At 40.1% G+C, this 20255-nt stretch overlaps 1 protein-coding gene across 2 annotated transcripts in view; it reads left to right on the plus strand.

Moving 5' to 3' along the window:
• Positions 1-6530: 6530 nt before the first annotated feature.
• The window catches only part of SUPT3H (SPT3 homolog, SAGA and STAGA complex component), a 256306-nt gene continuing 242581 nt past the window's right edge, over positions 6531-20255 (plus strand). Inside the window, exons 1-2 of one of the 2 annotated variants that reach the window (XM_036380725.1) lie at positions 6531-6644; positions 16981-17075. In XM_036380725.1, the coding sequence (XP_036236618.1) occupies positions 16981-17075 (95 nt within the window). In that variant the 5' untranslated portion in view covers positions 6531-6644. The other variant, XM_036380726.1, reaches the window with a different exon arrangement.

Consider the following 20255-nt stretch of genomic DNA (forward strand, 5'->3'; position numbering starts at 1 on the left):
CTCTCTGGCAAATGACCCAGATGTGTTTTTGCTAAGGATACAAAGGATTCAGTAACCTGTAAATTTTCCTCAAGCAATATAATACTCCAATTTGTATATCTCATGTTAAAGTGAAAAGTAACTATATATAACCGCTATTTTCCTTGGACAAATGACAGCTAGAGGAGAGCTGAGTTCCAGGTTCAGATACCTAAATTTGGTTGACTAAAAGTAACTGTTTATATTTATGCTAACCATTTAAGCTACCATGAAACTCAATAGTGACCTAAGGCTCAATTCACTTGCCTAAAATTAAGCTTCCAATGCCATTAACAGCTGCCTTGGGCTACCTAAAAAATCACCATGGATCTGGCATATCTGAGTCAGGATCTGTGTGAAATGCAGGTGGAGGGAAACAACATAGCCCAGAGGACTTGAGCTGAGCTCAGCCCTCATAAATGCAGTCAGTGGCTTCTACAGAGCACATCTAATGGCCAAACAAAGAGGCCTGCTTTTGGAGAAACTGGTTTCTTGCCTGCATTGACCATGGGGACTGAGTTTCATTGAAGCCTACTCCTGCTATTGTAGTTGCCAGAGTAAATCCTGGTTTTAGGGTAATCAGTGTGCTGCCAGTTCAGTCCAGCTTGCCCTGCCTTGGTTGTGCATTTTGTGCAGTGGTTCCAGTGAAATGCTGGCAGGCAGGGCAGCCAGAGTGATGGGCAGGTGTGATTACAGGGGTGATGAGTTTTCTCTTGATGTTGTGCTTCAGGGAGCTCCTTGAGATCCATTTGGACATTTAGACAACCCTGCTACCTGCCCCTTAGCTAGAGAAGTCTCTGGCTACTAAGTGTTGGCTCTTTACATTGCTTGGGAGAATCGGCACTTCATCTGCTTTTACTGCTCTCATTTTTAGGTGACAAGGATATCCAGCATACTGCTGGAGATCTCTTTTCAAAGCTTCATTTTTTTTGGGTACAGTCAGTATCATAAGAAAGACTCTTCACCAAATCCCACTTTCTTTTAGAGTCTTTTTTTCTGGAGCTCTCTAACCAGAGACGTCATACTTGAATATCTCTGGCTATAGAGGTGCAATGCATGATGTTGCCAAAATGCTGTGACCTTTGTGGTAAGAACAAAAGCATTAATAATTATTAATAATCATGGCCAGTTGGGCCTTCTACCCAGGTCTTGCCTCAGTACTAACAAGGTGAGTTAAAAGTGATGCAGGAGCAATTCTTCGCTGCTACAAATCGTGTTTTTGGTTTGCTCTGGTGGTTATCTTGGTTGAGATCAAACCTCAAGCATTATTTCAGATAACATACAACTATTAGCATATGCTTCCTTGATTGTGTGTGGCAACTCCCAGCCCCATTTGTGGAAGCCATGGTTTTGAAAAGGGCACAGCAAACAAGTACTATTTAAGGCATAGTCTTAGGGCAGCTGACTGGACAGGCTGGAGGAGTCAGTGGCTGGGAAAAGGGCCCCCCTCAAGTAGTTTTTCTTCAAGTGCATTGATTCAGATCAGTTGGGAACAAAACCCTGCTTTTATCTTGTTTTATGTTTAATTCATATGCTGCTTACTTAAGGGCGTGCCTATGGGGCTGGCTACTGAGAAAAGTGTTAATACATGCCCAAAATGGCTACTACAGATTGAAGGTCTTGGTCACAACTGGATTACACAAAACAAAGCTCTGTCCTCAAGATCACGGTGCAACCTACTTCTGTCTCTCCAGGTCTTTAACTTCCTGCCATTGGAATTGCCTCAAATCCATTCTGGAACGGAATACATAATTATTTTCATATTGTGCTAGTCTACTCTCCTGCTTTCATCCCCACGAGCCAGGAGTGAAAAAGAGTTGGCAACTTTATACTCAACTAATATATTGCAGAGTACACTTTAATCAGCACCCTAATAAATAGCACACCCAATTAATTGGGATATTTGCCAGCAAACCAATTCCTTTCCCTGTGCTTCAGCGGCTGTAAATGATGGATAAATAGCATTCTTGCTGTTGTCTGCGAGCATATTTGTTGTAATTAACAGGTACAAGTTGGTCTTTTCTGGCATGTGTTTCCTCAGTAAGTTGCTCCCTTTTTAGTAGGCTCCCTGCTCCATGCAGTTACTAAAAATAAGTAACAGATTTCCCTTTCAGTATTTGCTTAAATCAAGGCAGCTCTTTTGTACTTCAAGAAAAGTAATCTATCCATTACATTGCTATATGGTTTTGACAATTAAAGGTAATAATTTAATTAGCATATTTCTTCTTTAATTAGTATGGTAAAGAAGTCTTTGCCACACCATGGAATAATTTACAATAAAGGAGGGATTTCTGCTGCACCTCTCTAAGGCTACCTTTTTTGACCAGGGGTTGCACGGTGGTTGGCTTTAAAGTGGTATTTCCTTGAGGGGGATCCTCAGAAGTACAATCTATTTTAATAAACTGGTATATGCTATGATTTACTGTAGACATCTGACAATTTCTCTTATTTGGACATCCTTTGACAAAAAAGTAAATAAAAATGAGCATGGTAAACTTTTCTAATCCCTGCATTCCTCACAGATTGCTTTAGTGGCAACTGAAAAAAAAATATTGGAAGTAAATGAATATGAAAAGGGAAATGGTACTGGAGAAATCTCAACAAGAGATCTTAAAAACCAGGATGGCTATGGATCAGCAAAGGGTAGAAACATTCATGTAATTGAAGGAGAACACAATTTGTGGGTTATCTGAAAAAAAAAATTGTCTGGGTTGGCATTTACTTTGACTTGTTGGCAGGAGGAAAAGAAACCGCCCTGTACCACTGCATAAGGTTCCTTATTAGTTGTGGCTTCAGCAGAGGCTCCGTCTCCTCTTTGGAGCATGGAGGATTTCTTTCATTACATAATCTGGAAATTTTATTTTTTTTTTAACAGATTGAATTTTTTTTTCTCCTGTGTGTGCAAATTCTCTTTGCCCCAATGCTTCTATACTGAGGTTATTATGCTGAAGGAATGCAAGCGTCTAGAGTAACAATGGTTCATTTTCCTTTAATGACTTTGTCGACAGGATGGAGACATTTTTGTGGTGTGATGAATTCACTCGGTCTCCCGTTGTGTTTTCTCCAGATGCTTTGGAAACTCTCTCTCTCCCTGAGAATTGTGGCCATCCACTCCAGCAAGAGCTTCATTACTTTATATTCATTGTATTTAAATGACACCCCAGTGGTACTGACCTTCTGGGATGATTGATGTAAATTATATGCTATGTAGGGGGAAAATAAAATCTTTTTCTGACTTTTTATGTTCTGCAGAGAAATAAAAAGTGAAAACAAATGACAGAGAAAATCAGGCCTATTCAAAGTGAAACTTTGTAAGCATTATGGGTTGAGCAGACTCCAGTTTGTGAAAGTGCTGAGACAGTTCATAATGACCTCATGATCTGAAAGGTGACCTGAGAAGGGGGAAACAATTTTGTATGTGCCCTTTTTCGGTTCTGTGTAATACAAAACAAAAACGTGATCTTGTTTTTTTTCCCTCTTTGCAAGTATTGTAAGAATTCAGACTTGAGCAGAGAACAGCCTCTGCACTTTTACCAGCTAGACAAAGGCACAGTACTAGAAGGGACACCTCAGTGCTCTTTCCTCCTGTCTTCTAGCAGATTTTCTTGTATTGACTTTTCCTAGCCAGTAGGTATCTGTCTTGTTCAATTATTCTGCCAGAAGTTATTACCTATAGAAGTGGCAACAGGGGGAATGCTCTCTCATCAGCCCAGCTCATCATTGGGCAGGAGCTTCAATCCCTTGTGAACAGATAACCTGCTGTGCAGGCAAAAGGGTTCTGCACAGCAACACAATTTGTCAGGAAATGTTTCTGTCAGTGCTTTTTCAGGCACCTCACCAAGTCACACTGCCTCTATCCAAGCTCCTGGAAGTTATGCAGCTCACACTGGACATGCTCAACCATATTATCCCAGAAATTCCTGTATTAAAATTACCATATGGAACTGGCATAGTAATTTATCTGTTTTTTCTATGTTCTTATATTATTCAGTCCTATCAATTCTGAGATATATAAAGATATGCATAGAAATGTCAGTAATATGCTGCCTTGCCTCCCTCAGTTTAATGTAAGGTTCTGACAAATCACAGAATTTGGCTAAAAACTCGAGTTGCCTCGAGTTTTTCTGCAGTACTTTTCATAACATGACAGAATGTTCTGATTCTCCTTTTTGCCAGGAAAATGCTTATTGATAATCCCTCTTTGGCTGGGGTTGCCCAGATATTTTAAAATGTATAACAGGAAGGAACTGTTCAGGCCATCCTCCTCACAGCAACGACTTAAAACTTTGCTGTGCAGGCAAGAATCAGCAGAGTGAGGCCTCTCATTCTCCAGGATAATATCTTGGTGTTTTGCCCTGTTGCTGTCAGTGCTCAGGCTGGTATCAGCTTTACTTCCATAATGGTAAGCAGCAGCAGAAGGGAGAGGGGCTGGCAGCACTCAGCAGCGAGTTGCAGAATCACCTCGTCTTTCTGAGGCTGATGTGGGAGGTGGGAACAGGGAGGAAGCAGAGGGGACTGACAGAATGTTTATATGAAGTAGCAAGAAGGACGGGGAGTGAGTGGTAGCCAAAAAAAAAAAAAAAAAAAAAAAAGTAAGGGCAGCAGAAGTCAGCTAAGGGAAAAAGAAAATAAGATTACTTTCTACTAAACTGGAATTCAGATGGTCCCTAGAGTGTTAAGATCACTGCAGTGGTTGCCAGAGCTTTCTTCTTCCTCCTTTTCTTATCCAGACCCCCAAAGAAGGAAAATGCTGAGATTTACATAAAATTACAAAGTCTCTAAGCTGTCAGTTTCTTAGAATGAATCCTAGTAAAATGATATACTTCTTGTTGTGCAGGCAGGAATTTGAATTAAAAAAGGACTAAGGAGGGCAAAGTAAAAGAGCGTAACTTTTGAAGTTAAACACAGCGCAAACTTTTGAGAAAAATAAGATTTTTTTTCAAAGCACTAATAATTACTCCATTTACCTCTGTTGATCCCATTTATTAGTTCTACTTTATACCATGGCACACATCAGCCTGTCTCCCTACAAACCTGCATATGACGAGCAGAATGACCAAACTAAACTCACAGAAACCTACTATTAGGAGGTGTCCAAGGAAGAAGAGGTTGAAAGGAAGAAAGGAATGGTGGGTTAATGCTCCAGCTCACCTAGTCATGCCCTTCCCCATCAACCTGTTGAGCTGGCAAGATATAGGAAAAGGAAAGCCACCATTGCCAGGAATCAAGAGGAAAACATGGGTATGTAACCACACCAATGCACTAAATCAGCACAGCAAAGAACAGAATATTTCAACTGGAACAATCATCCAGTCTGACTGCCTGACCAAGTCAGGACTGACCCAAAGATAAAGATAATGATATTGTCTCAATGCCTCTTATACACTGAGAGAAGCAGACCATCAACCAACTCTCCATAAGCCTGTTCCAGTCTGACCACCCACTCAGTAAAGGGATGCTTCCTAATGTCCAGCCTAAATCTCCCTGGCTCAGCTTTGAGCTATTAATGTCATGGCTGAAATAGTACAACTGGATATTGCTGTAGCAGGATCCATTGCTGTTTCCAAGGGTAAAGACGAGCACAGGTCGCTGTTGTTTGCGCTGCTATTTTTGAACACCTGTACAAGGATGTGGCTGCAGAGACGAGGGTGTGCTGGCACCTGTGCTGAGACCAGACACCTCTGTACACCCACAGCTGTCTCTCCCAAAAATCCCCTGGCTTTTTGGACTCACACCAGCCCTGAACCCCCTTCCTGCTGCCCCCCAGCAATGCCTGGTGCTGAAGGGGAAGGAAAAGGTGGTCATGGCCTATCAGGCAGCACATGCAACACCATCCCTGGAGGTGTTTAAGGGAAGACTGGATGTGGCCCTGAGGGAAATGGCCTGGCTCACAAGGTGGTGATTGGTGCATAGGTTGGACTTGACAGCCTCAGAGGTCTTTTCCAACCTAACTAAATGTGTTATTCACAGGACCACAAAATTGTTAGGGTTGGAAGGGACCTATGGAGACCATCCAGCCCAACCCCCCTGCCAAGGCAGGATCACTTGGAGCAAGTGACATACGAACGCGTCCAACTGGGTTTGGAATGTCTCCAGAGAGGGGCAATCCACAAAATCCCCGGGCAGCCCGCTCCAGTGCTCTGTCACCCTCAACGTAAATAAGTTCTTACTCATGTCTAGGTGAAACTTGTGTTTCATTTTATAGCCACTTCTCCTCGTCCTGTCGCTGGGCACCACTGTAAAGAGCCTGGCACCATCTTCCTGGCAGCCGCCTTTGAGATGTTCACACGCACCAACACTAATCCCGGGCGAGCGGCGGGCCGAAGGGCACGACGGCGGCAGCGGAGCCGGCGGCGGGAGGAAGCGGCGGCAGCCCCGCCTCGCCCCGGCTCCTCCCCGCGCCCTGGGAGGCGCCACCGCCCCCGCCTCCATCTGCGGGGCGGCCGCTGTGGCGGAACCGGCTCCTCCCCGGCGCGGGCGGCGCCATTTTACCCCCCCTCCCTCAGCGGCCGTGGCGGCGGTGCTGGTGGTGGCGGGCGGGGGGAACAGCGCGAAGCCGTCGCCGCTTTTCCGTCCCCCTGGTTTCTCGCCTCGGTCCAGGCAGCGCGTGGAGGGGAAGGACCGAGGTTCAGTGCCTGCCCCTCGCTTTCCCCTCTCGGCTGTCCGCACACGGGGTGGGGGGACCGGGCACCACAAGCTGCTCCCACCTTCCTTCCATCCTTCCTCCCCTGCACATCTCAGCCTCCTCATCTATCCATCCATCCATCCCCAGGGGTGAGCCTTTGAGTGAGTCACCAGAGAGAGCACGCAATTAGAGAGTGTGTTGCTATTAATTAACTTAGCGAGGCTGCTCGTTGTTGGGGCCTTCAGGAGCATTGACGGGGCGGTTCCTGCCCGCGGTACCTGCGGGGCGGGGGCGCGGGGGGCCCGGGGGCGCGGCGTTTGCTGGTGGCCTTCAGTGTTACCTTGGACCCTGCCCCGTCCTGTTCGTTCTGTCGCCTTGCAACTTATCTAGGAGGCGTTCCTAGGACTTTTTTTTTTTAATATAATTTTTTAAAATACTCTTTAAAATTTATGTGACAGTTTGGCCTGCAGTACATCGTGTACTGCTGGGTGTTGTTAATTTCTTCGTATCACTCTGATCTTGTGAAATGTGACTAGTTTATAAATTTCAGCTGGAGGAAATGGATTTTGTTTATTTTGCCTGAACAGGTGTGGTGATTCCCTAACTGGAATCCTGTGATACTCCTTCTTTGCAGTCCTATGCATTTGGCTGCTCATTCTTGATGAGAAATTTTGGGTGCATACGTTGCTGCCATAGCTTAATGGTATTCCTGATATGCCAGAATGTTCTCATAAGGTCTATAGTCTTCCTTATAGAAAGTATTAGTCCTTACAGAAATTACTGGTGAATTTTAAAAGCCTAGGTCTGACAGTCCAGAAGAATATTTCTCCATGTTAGCTATGAGTGATTTTTCCACTTTAGAATATTTTTATATTTCCTGTTTACTGATCAACTTCTTCTAAGTTCTTAGAAGTTACACAAATGGATGATTTGCAGTCGATGACTGCAAAGCCCATATGCATGCAAAATATATATGACTGTGTTTGTGGAATAGGAGCAGGAACCTGATGTTGCAGACAGTGCAAGTTTGCTGTATGGCATTAGTGTTAGTGATTTATTATGAGACACTTGATTTCCTACTAGTGAATCTGTTTCAAGGTTTGCAGCCGTGTTGGTGTTTCGCTAAAATTTTCTTTTGAAGTGTTTTATGTAACTCCCACATCAATCTCTTTCTTGGTACAGGCCTTGCTTTCCCTTTGGCTTAAGGCAGCAGTGCTTACTTGGCAGGATGCAGTGCAGCCACCGTCTCTCCCTCTTTGCATATCTTTCTTCACTGTTGGCCAGATCCAAGTGGTGTGGAAGGCAGTGTCGGTCCTTTTGTTAACTTTGATGGACTTTACACAGGCTCCTATTTGCATGTTACTAATACACAAATCATATTTGGTTTTAGTTTGGTTCCTTTTTATCCTGTGTGTTGTTGCTCTGTAGGTGCAAATGTTGATGGCCAGAAGTAGCATTTCCAACTGTAACGGGATAAAATTAAGTGGTTTTGAAAGCCCTATCTCTGCTTGTGGAAAAAACTTAGTTTTCAGTTAGATAAAGAGGTTCTTAGTTATGATGATCATGAAGAAAAGCTTGAGGTCTAACCAGAATATACTGAAGCTGCAGGAGGAAAAGCTCAAAGTTGTGTCTCTGAGAAGTAAACAAGAAATCCTTTAGTGGCAGTTAACTTATGATTTTCAAATCTATGGATTTTAAGACATCTCTTAAGGTTTCACAGGATTCTGTGCCTTTAGAGCCTCTTGACTGTCATAACCAGCTGAATTACTCTCCTGGGCTTAGTTCTGGGTAGCACAGGACGGAGCTGTTTGAGAGTTGATTAGTCAATTAGTAACTTGTCAGCGTAAGCAAACTGTAATTTAGCAGGCTACAAGCGTTTTAAGAATTGCCTACATACAACAGCGTAGAGCAGCATTGTTCAGGTCGTTGGTGCTGCTCTGCTGTGTTGCCCTCGAGCAGTGAGACCAGCTAGACGGTGTCTTTCTAGGTCATCACTCACTGCAAGGGTGTTCTAAGGCAGGAGGCCAAACCCAGGCAGCCTAATTATACAGTAGAAAATAACTGAGTTAATGCTCTTGTTGCAGTTGTGAAATACCCAAATGTGTAGATAGACAAGCATGTAAAGAAAAGGAAATTAGTTAGGCCTATGTTCTCATGGAACCATGCAGTGGTGACTCAGTTACAAGCTTATCTGGAGCTGATCAAAAAAATCTGACTGTCAAAGGTACTGAAAATGGTATTGATTTGATCTGCCATCTGTGTTTCAGGTACTTGGCATTTGTAGTGCTATGTGGAGTCATTATTAATTTTAAGTAATCTTATTAAGTGTTCTTTTGCAAGCTATCACATCAAATTTCTATTTATAAATAATCTTTGGCTTTTCTCTAGCCCTGTATTTTGCATATGTTTGAAGTATCATGTTTGATTACAATCAGACTTTCACAGAGTCAGCTGCAAAGTTTCGCATTCACACAGCTCCTTAAGCCATCACAGAAGTAGCAGTAATGGATAAAAGGGGCCAAGAGCTTGTTTGGAAGATGTGATTTCCAATAGACTTTTCCTGAAATGTAGGCTTTTTTTACTTGAAATGTCATTCAAGCATATGGTTTTTAAAAGCACTTAACAATGAAAAGCTCTATTGATAATTCTTCTCATTTCTCCCAGGTATACCTCAGTACTGGGCTTAATGTTTTTTTTTGAGTAAACAAGAATGCATTTTAGCAGGAATTTACTGGATATCACATGTGACTGTAAGATCTCTGAAGGGGGTTGGGTGGCCTGAATGTTACTGACATGTTTTTAGACCAGCTTCTAAGGATCTAATTTTCATGTTTTGACCTTAAATTAAAGCCATGGCTGTTTTTCCTGTAGTTTTACTTGAATTAGATGTTGAATAGATGAACAACAGTGGAAGTAGATGTTTTCTCCTCCAGAGAATTTATAGTGGCAAGCACTGATTTCTGCAACAAGAACAGCCCTACAATAAGAATTGGAATATATTTTTTTATAATCTTAGCTATAGATTTGGCTGCTCATTCTTGATGAGGAATTTTAGATACATATGTTAATGCCATAACTTGATCATATTTCTGATATGCTAGAATGTTCAATTAAGGTCAGGGTGGACCTATATTATGAAATGATTTTAATTGTATATCACATGGTGAATCAAACACAGCTCAGGGTGATATGAGAGGAGAAGGGTTGATGTAATCAGTGTGATAGGTTGGGGAGATGCCATTTTAAAAGGAGGTGAAGGTTTATACAAAATTATACCAAGAAAAATACAGTTTAAAGCTAATGATAGCTTGGTTATGCTTCACAGAAAATCCACCTCTGTTAGTAAACTCTTAAATTTTAATTTACTTTAAATGGAACTAAAGACAGATGGGGACCCATGCTAACTGAAGGAGGTGCTTGCTGGCCAAAGAGCAGTAAACCATATTGGTGGGGCTAACCCGACCTCTGCATATCAATACAGGAATGTTTTACTCGTCAGAAGAAGCAAAATACTGAGCAAGTCATAATTGGGTCTTGTTCATCCTTACATGCCGAAATCAAGTATGCAAGTCCTTGATGAGCTGGAAGCTTTTTATTATCACCAGACCTGTGAGCACACCTTGTGTTTGCTTCACTGAAAATTGCCAGTGGTTCCCATGGGGAGGTCATGACCACTGAATTGTATCTCTATACAATTATTAAGTCATTCATATAGAAGGTTTGTAATACCAGTGTATTAAGAAAAAACAACTGTAAGTTGAAATAAATGTAGGCTTATAGGAGCCAGATTCTGGAAATTGTGAGAACTTGGCTGTTAGCTTCAGGTTGTTTGGTCTTTACACTGTTTTCTTAAAGCATTTTTAGGAAGGAAGGAAAAAGTCATTTGTGCCTAATTTGCAGTGCTCTTAACTGCCAGTGTGGCACAAAGCTGTGCAAAAAAGTGTGCACATTCAGTTCAGAGGGAGGTGGGTGTATTTATTGGATTCATTTTGCCTGCTTCCTTGTTAAAAACACATGTATCACTTCTGGAGAAGGACAGAGCTCTGATGAGACTGGAGTTGGAAACTCTGAGAAGTGTTTGTAAACACCTCCAGATGGGAGGGCAGAGCTCTCGTGTAAAATTCTTCTCTGTATTTCCCAGTCTCAAATAAAACAGTCACATCTGTGTATTAGTATTCTTTCAGCAGTCCGGACCATTCTGTGGTCTGGTTCAGAAGAAGCTTTAAGTAACTGTCATGTCTAACATGGGCATGGACAAATAGTAGCTTCAAGTATGAGGACATGCAGAGTCATTTTGAGTAAAACACAGCAGTTGTTGCACACAGTGGAGTCAGAAGGTTTTATTTTAATCTGAGGTTGCTTTCGTGACTTTTCTTTCCTTGCTAAGTCAATGAGAAAGTTGTGCTTGTTCACTACTTTTGTGTAAGGTCTTCAGTAAAAGTAATGCACAAGGACACCAGGAAGGATTGTTTTATCTTAAGGGATGTTGAACAGGACAGTTCTAAAGATAAAATCATCAGGATGTGTTATTCTTTGGATGAAAATCTATGCCTACATGTATTAGAAGATTTGTTTTACCTGTTGCTATCAGCCATGCATGTTTCTTCTCTAACTTCTACATGGGAATGAATGATGTAATTGCCTTTTAAATGGACAGGGGAAATTATGTTCAGTTGTATTCCTTGTATTCGTGTGGGCTTTCCAAGCATGTTCTGTTCCAAGAGAGTGTCATGGTTAAAGATGAGATGCTTATTTGTCTGGGTGGTGAAAGCTGGGCTATGCATTGACAAGCTATAAGATGAATTTTTCTTTCTGGTATTCAGTTTAAAATAAAACTACCCTAAGAATCTGGTCTATAAGTAATAAATGGAAGCAGCAGCAGCAGATGTAATGTGTTATCCTTAGAATGAATAGTGCATGCATTCTGCTTTGTGGTACTTTGTTAATTAATTAAAAATGAAAGAAAGCTGAGATTGCAGCCCGAGCTTTGAACAATATTCTTGTGTGCAGACCTGGTGCAGATGTGTCCCTGCCTGCCCACAGATTGCTTCTAATCCTGTATTTGGCCTGACTGTTCCCTGGAAGTTTGTGTCTTTATCTGCTTGGCTTCTTAAGATGCTGTGCTTAAAGAATATGAAAGTTATTCATCCTCTTTCCTGTAAGCAAAAACATTTCTGATTTGTTGCCCATAAAGCTGGTAGTTTTGACCTGAACAGGTTAGAGGACGATAAAGTAATTTCATTGTATACAAGCAGTCATTATTTTGTTAATCCTAGATCACACATACACTGTGCTTATCTGAGACCCTTTAGAGTGTTTCTAGTTCCAGCCTGCTTGAACAGCTCAGGAGTACTTAAGGACTTCACACTTGGTGTTTTAATTTTCAGTTAATTTGTGCTACTGGGAGAGAGGGTGACAAGCCAAACAGTGTATGTGCTCTTGCATTTGGTTATGGGGTATTGGGTGTTTTTTTTAACTTTCTCTTATTTTTTTATAAGAGTATTGAGCATACATTCAGCCAGTCTTGCATGTGTTCAGCAGGGTTATGGTGTGTTTTTGTTTTTTAAAAGAAGAGCAGTAACAAAAATCTGTTTTTCCTGTAGTTAATTAAGTTCTTACATCTCCAGTCCTAGAAGACTCTTATCCTATACCCTCTTGTCAGCTGGTGAGGCCATGAAATACTCAGTGGTAAGAGACTAGTTAATCTAATTACTCTGAAGTAGAAGGTGTGGAAACAAAGGCATTAATTTTGATTTTGTGTTAATTCATAGTTATATTGGTTTTTCTTTCCTTCCTGTTTTGTTGGAATTTATAGAAATGAAAATTTGTCAGTCTTTAAATTTTTGCATGGTTTTGGGTTATATGTAAAAATGTATTTATGGAAAGACTGATATGATAACCAGTTAGAAGTATGCTCGATGAATTAAATCATTGTAATGGTAACTTCTACTCTGTGTTCCTCAGCGTAAAAATTTTTGCAGGGATGCTATTTTTTTGTAATCCTGCACCTTCTTTAGCCTATAAACCGACATCAAAGAGAATCCACAAATTCACATTTGTTTTAAACTGACCTAGTGCAAACTTAGGTTTTTTTTTTTCCTTGTGGTGAAGTGAAAACTGTATTACTATTAACTTTTGCTCTTCCTGAGTGAGTTTAGATCAGCTTCAGACTGTCTGTTAGAGGACTGTTCTGTAGTGACTGTCTGGGTGCATCTTTCTCCTTGATCTTCACGTGGCATTTCAGCAGTGGGGATTGGTGAAGGTGTCTGAGTAGTGTCTTAAAAGCCTTGACTGAGCCTCTGTTGTTCATCCTGGAGAAGGGGAGACCTCACAGCACCTTCCAGTACCTAAAGGGGCTCCAAGAGAGCTGGAAAGGGTGTGCAGTGATGGGACAAGGGGGAATGGCTTGAAGCTGAAACAGGGAGGTTAAGATTAGAAAAAGAGAAGTTCTTTGTTGTGAGGGTGGTGAGGCACTGGAACAGAAGAGTGGTTTCAGCCCTATCTCTGGAAGTGTTCAAGGCCAGCTTGGATGGGGCCCTCAGCGACCTGGTTTGAAGGAAGGTGTCCCTATACATGGCAGGGGGTTTTTATATATGCGTTTACATGTTAATATAGTATAAGAATTGTCTAAATGTATAACCCTTACATGATCTTTTAGGAGCACTGGAATTCCAATTTTTATGTCTCTGAGCTGGATCTTGAGTAAATACATGGGTTATACAGATCACTTACTGATTGTAGAAAATTTAGTGTAAGTTAATATTGCTTGGTAATTTCAGAGTAGATATGAATTTGAAGGAGGGTTATGAAACAGAAATCTACCCAGGTATCTTACTGTGGTGAGAGGGATGGGCCTAAACCTGATGAGAAATGACTTAAAATTTGTTTCCCTCAACTGATAACTTTTGTTCTGCTGATTCATATAGAACAAGTGTTTTCTGTTATGACTCTTCAATGTAAAAGACATAGAGATTACAGTAGATGCTTTTAAACATTTATGTTAGTGTTTATATATACCTTTGAATGTGTGTATTTTACTATACATTTGGTTGCAATGTTTTACTTAGGAGAAAAGTATTTATAAAAGCTGAACCTACTTGGATAAGAACTCAAAATTACCAGTCCAAATAGTGTTAATCAGAAGTTATCTTCTTGCTAGAGTTCATGATTAAAATGCAGCACATTGAAATAATCTGTGACTTAATCTGAACATCTGAATTCATTTTATAGAATATGGCAAGCAGCTGCATTTCAGTTTGGAGCTAAAACAAATACAGTATATCGACCCATTGAAGATCACTGTAGGCTTTTCAGTTCCATGATAGCTGTACTTACTGAAGAAAATTTATTTGAGAGTGCTTCTGCTTTTGAATTATCTTTTATTTTATTTTTTTTTAATGTCCGGAAGAAAGGAAATAGAACATACGGAGGATGGGACTTTGATGTGTAAAGAAGTTAATTATCTCAACCATCAAACAAAATGTGGGCTGTGGAAGTAATTATTGCAAAGGGTCTGATGAAGCCTGACAAGCTGTTGGTTTTTTATGTCAAGAAAATGCTGTACACCTGCTTGATTTGAAAGTTAAATCGTTTGGTTGCAATAGGAGGACCCAAGTTTGTAGTGAAGCAGTAGCTGATAAGCTTTCAGCTCTCAAACCACTGAGATGTAAAGTCTTCAAATTTTTTTAATTGAACTGTTCTTGTCCACTTGGAGGACAAGTTCAATCCATAAGAAAGGATTTGCTCTAGAATAGGACATGCATGAATCACAGGTCGTGCGCTGTGAGGAGGCAGCTGTGGAATTGGGCCCCATGGTTTTTGGGAATTTTGGGAGAATGTTTAATAAAGTAGCAGAACAGAACCTCATGGAGAAAGCACAATCTCTGTCGTGGATGTTCAAAGAAAATAGTTATTTGCTTCAAGTGATGTAATTAGTTTTAAAAAGCTCTAAAATTGAAAAAAAAACCCTTCCTTAAATCTTTGAATCTTGTTATTCAGTTTTTAATGAATGTACCGTTAATTCTCTGTTTAGGAATACTGGTACTGTCGTATTGGCTATAAAAATATAGCTACTAAAATGAATCCTAATCAGTCCCAATGAAATGATGGACAATCAAATACATATAAATTTCTAAATCTTTAGGCTGTTTCTGCTATGGTGGGTACAAAAGCAGCTTCCTCCTAACTCCCTTCGATGGGTATATAGAGCTTTCCTATAAATACTGGCACCTTTCTTTGTTAAAGAGGGTTTTTACTTGTTTTTTATTTTTTAAATTCACTGATTTGACTGTTTAGGTTAGATGACTGGTAACTGCTGATTATGGCAGGATCCTGACAACAGTTTAGCCTTGTGTGTAACTACTCATGTGATTAAAATCAGACTTGAGTGGGAGTAAACTTGTGATTCAAGTTACACATGTGCGTAAGTGCTTGCAGGATGGGGACCTAAATTAGAATCTGCCTGAAGATGAACTGAAGTCTGATAATCTACATGAAAGCATTAATAAAAAAATTCAACTTATGACACCAAGCTGGGTGGGGTAGGGAGGCTGTACAAAAGGATCTGGAAGGGTTGGATTAATTGACCAAGGCCAGTTTTATGAGGTTCAACAAGTTCAAGTGCTGGATGCTGTACTTAAGTCACAATGAGCTGGTGCAGTGCTGCAGACTGGGGCAGAGTGGCTGGGGAAGGCCATGGGCAGCAGTGGGAAAGGACCTGGGGATGCTGGTCAACAGCAGCTGGGCCAGAGCCAGCTGTGCCCAGGTGGCCAAGAAAGCCAAAGGCACCTGGGCTATACCAGCAGTGCAGTGGCAGCAGGAGCAGGGCAGTGACTGTCCCCTGTGCTGGGCGCTGCTGGGGTCACTTCCAGGGCTGTGCCCAGTTCTGGGCCCCTCAGTTCAGGACATTGAGGGGCTGGAGCGTGTGCAGGGAAGGGAACGGAGCTGGGGAAGGCTCTGGAGCACAGGCCTGAGGAGGAGCAGCTGAGGGAGCTGGGAAAGGGGCTCAGCCTGGAGAAAAGGAGGCTCGGGGGGATATTCTGGCTCTGCACAACTCCTGACAGGAGGAGACAGCCAGGTGGGGTTCTGCTTTTCTCTTGTGTACAAAGCTATAGGAGGAGAGGAAACAGCCTCAAATTGTGCCAAGGGAGGTTCAGATATTGGGAAAAACTTCTTCACAGAAGTTGGAAATGGGCTGCCCAGGGAAACATTGGAATGGGCTGCCCAGGGAAGCAGTGGAGTGGATTTCTATTCTAGAGAACAATCTTATCCTTTGCATTTTGAAATGAAGAGAGGTAGAATCTCTTACAGAACAGCAAGCTATAGCAGTATAAAGCTTTTATGGTTGCTACTACTAATAGTGCAAGAAATGAGCAGTACAACTTAGCTGTTACTAGTATGTAGCAAACTGGAAGACTAAGAAATATAGAGAGAATAAATCTTATTTATCAGGGGACTTACACGGTATGCAGTTTTATATTAATTTTTTAAGGGAAAAATGAGACTCCCTTGTCCATATTAATGGAGTTTTCCATAATAAAATTTTGCTTAGTCAGTCCTTTAGTAAATGAAATTATTTTTTCAAATTGAATAGCTCAAAGCCATTTGATGTGGAGACCCTGTAGCCACACACTGCTACAATTTGACTTGCATATTGTTAAAGAGGAAAATGTAGATTTATTAATTACTTAATAGAATATAAGGGAAATTGTCCTGGATTTGCCTTGGAGCTCTTGAATGAGATATTTATATAGAAAAGCTGTAAAATACTTTGTGTAAAAATAGTACCTTCAGTGCTGAGAGTATTCTGATGGTGGTTGGGTCTCGCTCTTTCTAATGCATTTCTGTTTTAAGAATTTAAGTTGTGTATGTGAAGGAGGTGTTTATTATAAAGGAAGTTTCTGATCTCTGTGCTCATAAAGTTTTTGCTGGCTTTTTGTGAGAATCACTTTGGCCTTGTTGGAGATGGTGTGGGTATGATTTACTGGTGGTTAGGATATGCAGGAATATAAGAGGATGATTGGGCAGCAGAGATTCTGATGTCTGGGAATACCATCTATTCCAGGGTAGTGGTTTTTATCTTAATGCTTTTAAGCATTGGTACTTCTTAGGATACTTCTAAATCGTTATTTTAGAAACAGTACGTTTCCAATACTTTGGTTATAGTAAACATCAACCCAAGCTTTCTGTTGCCTCACATAGGCTTCTTTTTTGCATACAGACCCTTTACCTTCCATGTTACTCCAAATATCTTTTCTTCCTTTTAAATATCTAGTGTGAAACACTCTTGGAAATGAAATACAACTATTGTAAGTGCTGTTATTTCTTTGTTTACCCAGATGAGCAGCACTGTGGCCAGCCCGATGTCGGCAGTTGCCTCTTCAAGCAGTGGAAGAAAATCAACAAGCTTTACACTTGAATTGCAGAGTATGATGTGAGTACTCAAACTATCTGGCAGTATCTGCATTGTGTATTCATCTTTTAGCTGATGTCTTAGAATGTGTGAGTAAGGGTGATGGAGGGAAGAGAGCAGGTGTTAGTGATGGAGCTGTTAGTGTTTTACTTCTGATTTGTAAAACATTCAGAGATGACTTGGGTAAATAAAACCCACATCCTCTATTGAAAGGAGGGTAAATGCTGTTGAGTAAAGAAATGTGTTTTTAATATTTGCTTTAGAAGTCTTTTAGAGTCCTGTATTTCTCAGCCCTTCATCAAAGAAAGCTAAACTTCCTGTTGTCATAGATATGTTTTTAAATAAATACTTTTTATTAACATCCTTCAGTGCTAATACAGAGAGATAAATTGCTGAGATCATAATATTACTGATGAAATTATGATATGGAATGCTTGTAAAAAAACTGGGGTTTGCCAGACAGGAAGTAAATTTGTTAGAAAAATAAGTTACTTATTCTTTTAAAAGAACACTGGATTCTCAGAAATGCAGGTTCAAGGTGTGATATTTTATATGATTTTGTAATTTGGTGGTGAGAGTAAAAACTGTGCTGCTTCTAGTCATGTGTTGTAGGCCTGCCTTTGCTGTTGTATAACAATTTCTCACCTGATTTACTACATGGGCAGTCGATGCATAAGGAGTTACTTGTCTCTATTTAAATGCTACAGAGAGTTCCCTTTGCAAAAGTGAAAGATGTAATTTGTTTTCATATAAGTGTCCTTATGAGATCACTAGATTGTTGTCAGATGGATAATGAGGTACCTTCCACTGAGAGTATTTTTCAGTACAATGTAAATAAGAGTGTTGCCTTGTGCATCGAATCTTCTAATATAGATGAGTACATCGTGACAGACCCAGTGTTCTACTGTATTTAGTTTTCTTTGGATAGAATAATGTTACTGCACTCTCTTCTTCAAGAGACTTCTGTTTGGTAATTGTTCACATCATTAAGGTCATCTATTCTGAAAAATGCAACTATTGTTCTTGGTTGAGAAAAATAAATGTAACTGTATTTAAAAAACAAAACTTCAGAGTCGAATCCTGTGCATCAGTTTGGACCAGTATCTGGGGAGCCTGCATTTTATTGGATTGTGGACTTCCTGATAAAGTGTTTTGAAACTCCCCTTCCCCGCCAGTGTACACACGATTCTGTCAGAATGTAGAAGTTATTGTTGGCCATATAAATGGAAGGAATAGATATTTTCCTTTTGCTTCAGAACTGGTGCAGTTATCCTTTGAAAGCTGTGCAAACAGATCATCTGTGCTCCAGAGTAACATATTTCACAGCTTCATTAAACTAGTAGGAACTGAGGAAATTCCTTGACTGCAGTGAGCACATTGAAACTTAAATTTTTATTGTTTGCTGTGGAAAAAAAAAGGAGACTTTTGAAAATGATAGAGTGCCAGGGATGAACCATGCAGAAAAAAAAGACAACTGTTTCCTTTGGCCAGGGCCATAAAATGAAGTTATGCCTTTAAAAGAACTTTCTGTGCTCTGACAGAAGCTGACATTTTTTATAAACGATGTGATTTAGGAAGTTACGGATTCTCTCGTTTAGGCGATTTATAAAAAATTCTTGCTGACATCTTAAGATCCTGGGAAATAGCTAAGACTGGAGCAATGCAGTGCAAAAAAGGTAACATCTTCTTAAAGAAAAGAAAATAGAGGCTATCTCTGCCTAATTTCTTATTGTCAAGAGAAGGGTCACCTAATTGCTATAGTTTTCATAGAGTAATATGAAGAGTAACTTCAACTGGCCCTGCCTTTCTCAACAAAACATGTGCAGCAAGAAGATGAACTTTTGAGAAATTAGTCATATAGAGACATTAAGTGCTAATCCAGAATGTCAAGTAGTAGTTTATGTTGCTTTTAAAAATGGGCTGTTGGATTTTAGGGATTTAAAAGGCAGAAAGAAGAGAAGGTCTATTTTTGGAGTTAAATATCAAATCCTGTTGTAATCCAATGGCAAGATCTGGAAATCTCTAGATAAGAGTACTCATGGTCTGAAGATGGTATCTTTGATTAGTGTATAATTTACAGCACAGAAGTGTTGAGCTGGTGTTTGATTCCGTGGAATGCTTGAATTTACATGTAATGTCAAGCTTGTGAGTAATCGCATTTAAGGAGAGGATGTTATTCATATGCTACATTTGTTACATACATACCCTGTTTTTGAACCATGGCATTGTAATGGAATGAACTGAATCCTATTGTAGTATTGTGTTTTTATGATAAGCTCAGCAGGGTTTCTTGATTTATTTGAGACGGCAAGAAATACATAGGAGTCTTGAAATCATAAAATACTGCAAAAAAAGCTGTCTCAACATGTGTACAACTTTTTCACTGTATACATAGATATTTTACTAATGAAATGATTCTGTTTTTCCTTTAAGAATATTTAAGATAGGTCCTTGGATTTGAAGGACTTTTTGTGTTTGAGAAAAGAATCTGGTTTGTATGATGCCTAAATAGTACTGTGTAATTGGTGATACTGCATGTGCTGATTACCTTAATAAGAATGCTTCTTAATCAGATTGTCACAGATCATCCAAACACAAGTCAATTTGCAGTGCACTCCCTTTTGCATAGTTATGTTTGCCTTTTAATTGTTTAGACCTTGGGAGTTAAATTATATTTATGTTATACTAATTTAAAAGAGAAAAGTGCTATGTAGAGATTACTTCAACTTCTACATCCTTTACTTGTATTTGGATTTTTTATTATGGTACCATGGAGTGTTAAGCAATAGCTGTTAATAATTTTAAAAAGAGTTTTCAGTACATCTAGTGCATTTTGCTGAGGTTTGTTTTACTTAACTTTGGCTGATCTACAGCCTGTTTCTAAACTAACTGCTCATGTTAGGTGGGTTGCACTTAAATTACAGTTCTGCCCAGTAGATTCACAACCATGCTGATTTCACTGTAACCATTAAAATTCATAATTTGGTAGAGATCATCTATTTTCTAGTATAAGCACTACTTGCAGGGTGAATTTCTGGAAATCATGACAGTCTAAAGACTTATGTTGAGCAATTTGCAGCTACACAGGGAGGTTTTTATCTCCTCTCAGTAAAATGCCTTGACTTCTCAAAGTTATCTTAGCTATTTACAAAAATTTTAATTATGGTGATCTCAATTTTCTTAATTAGCTTTTGTGGTATG

This window comes from Molothrus ater, chromosome 3, assembly GCF_012460135.2.
Source record: "Molothrus ater isolate BHLD 08-10-18 breed brown headed cowbird chromosome 3, BPBGC_Mater_1.1, whole genome shotgun sequence".
Classification (NCBI taxonomy): Eukaryota; Metazoa; Chordata; class Aves; order Passeriformes; family Icteridae; genus Molothrus; species Molothrus ater.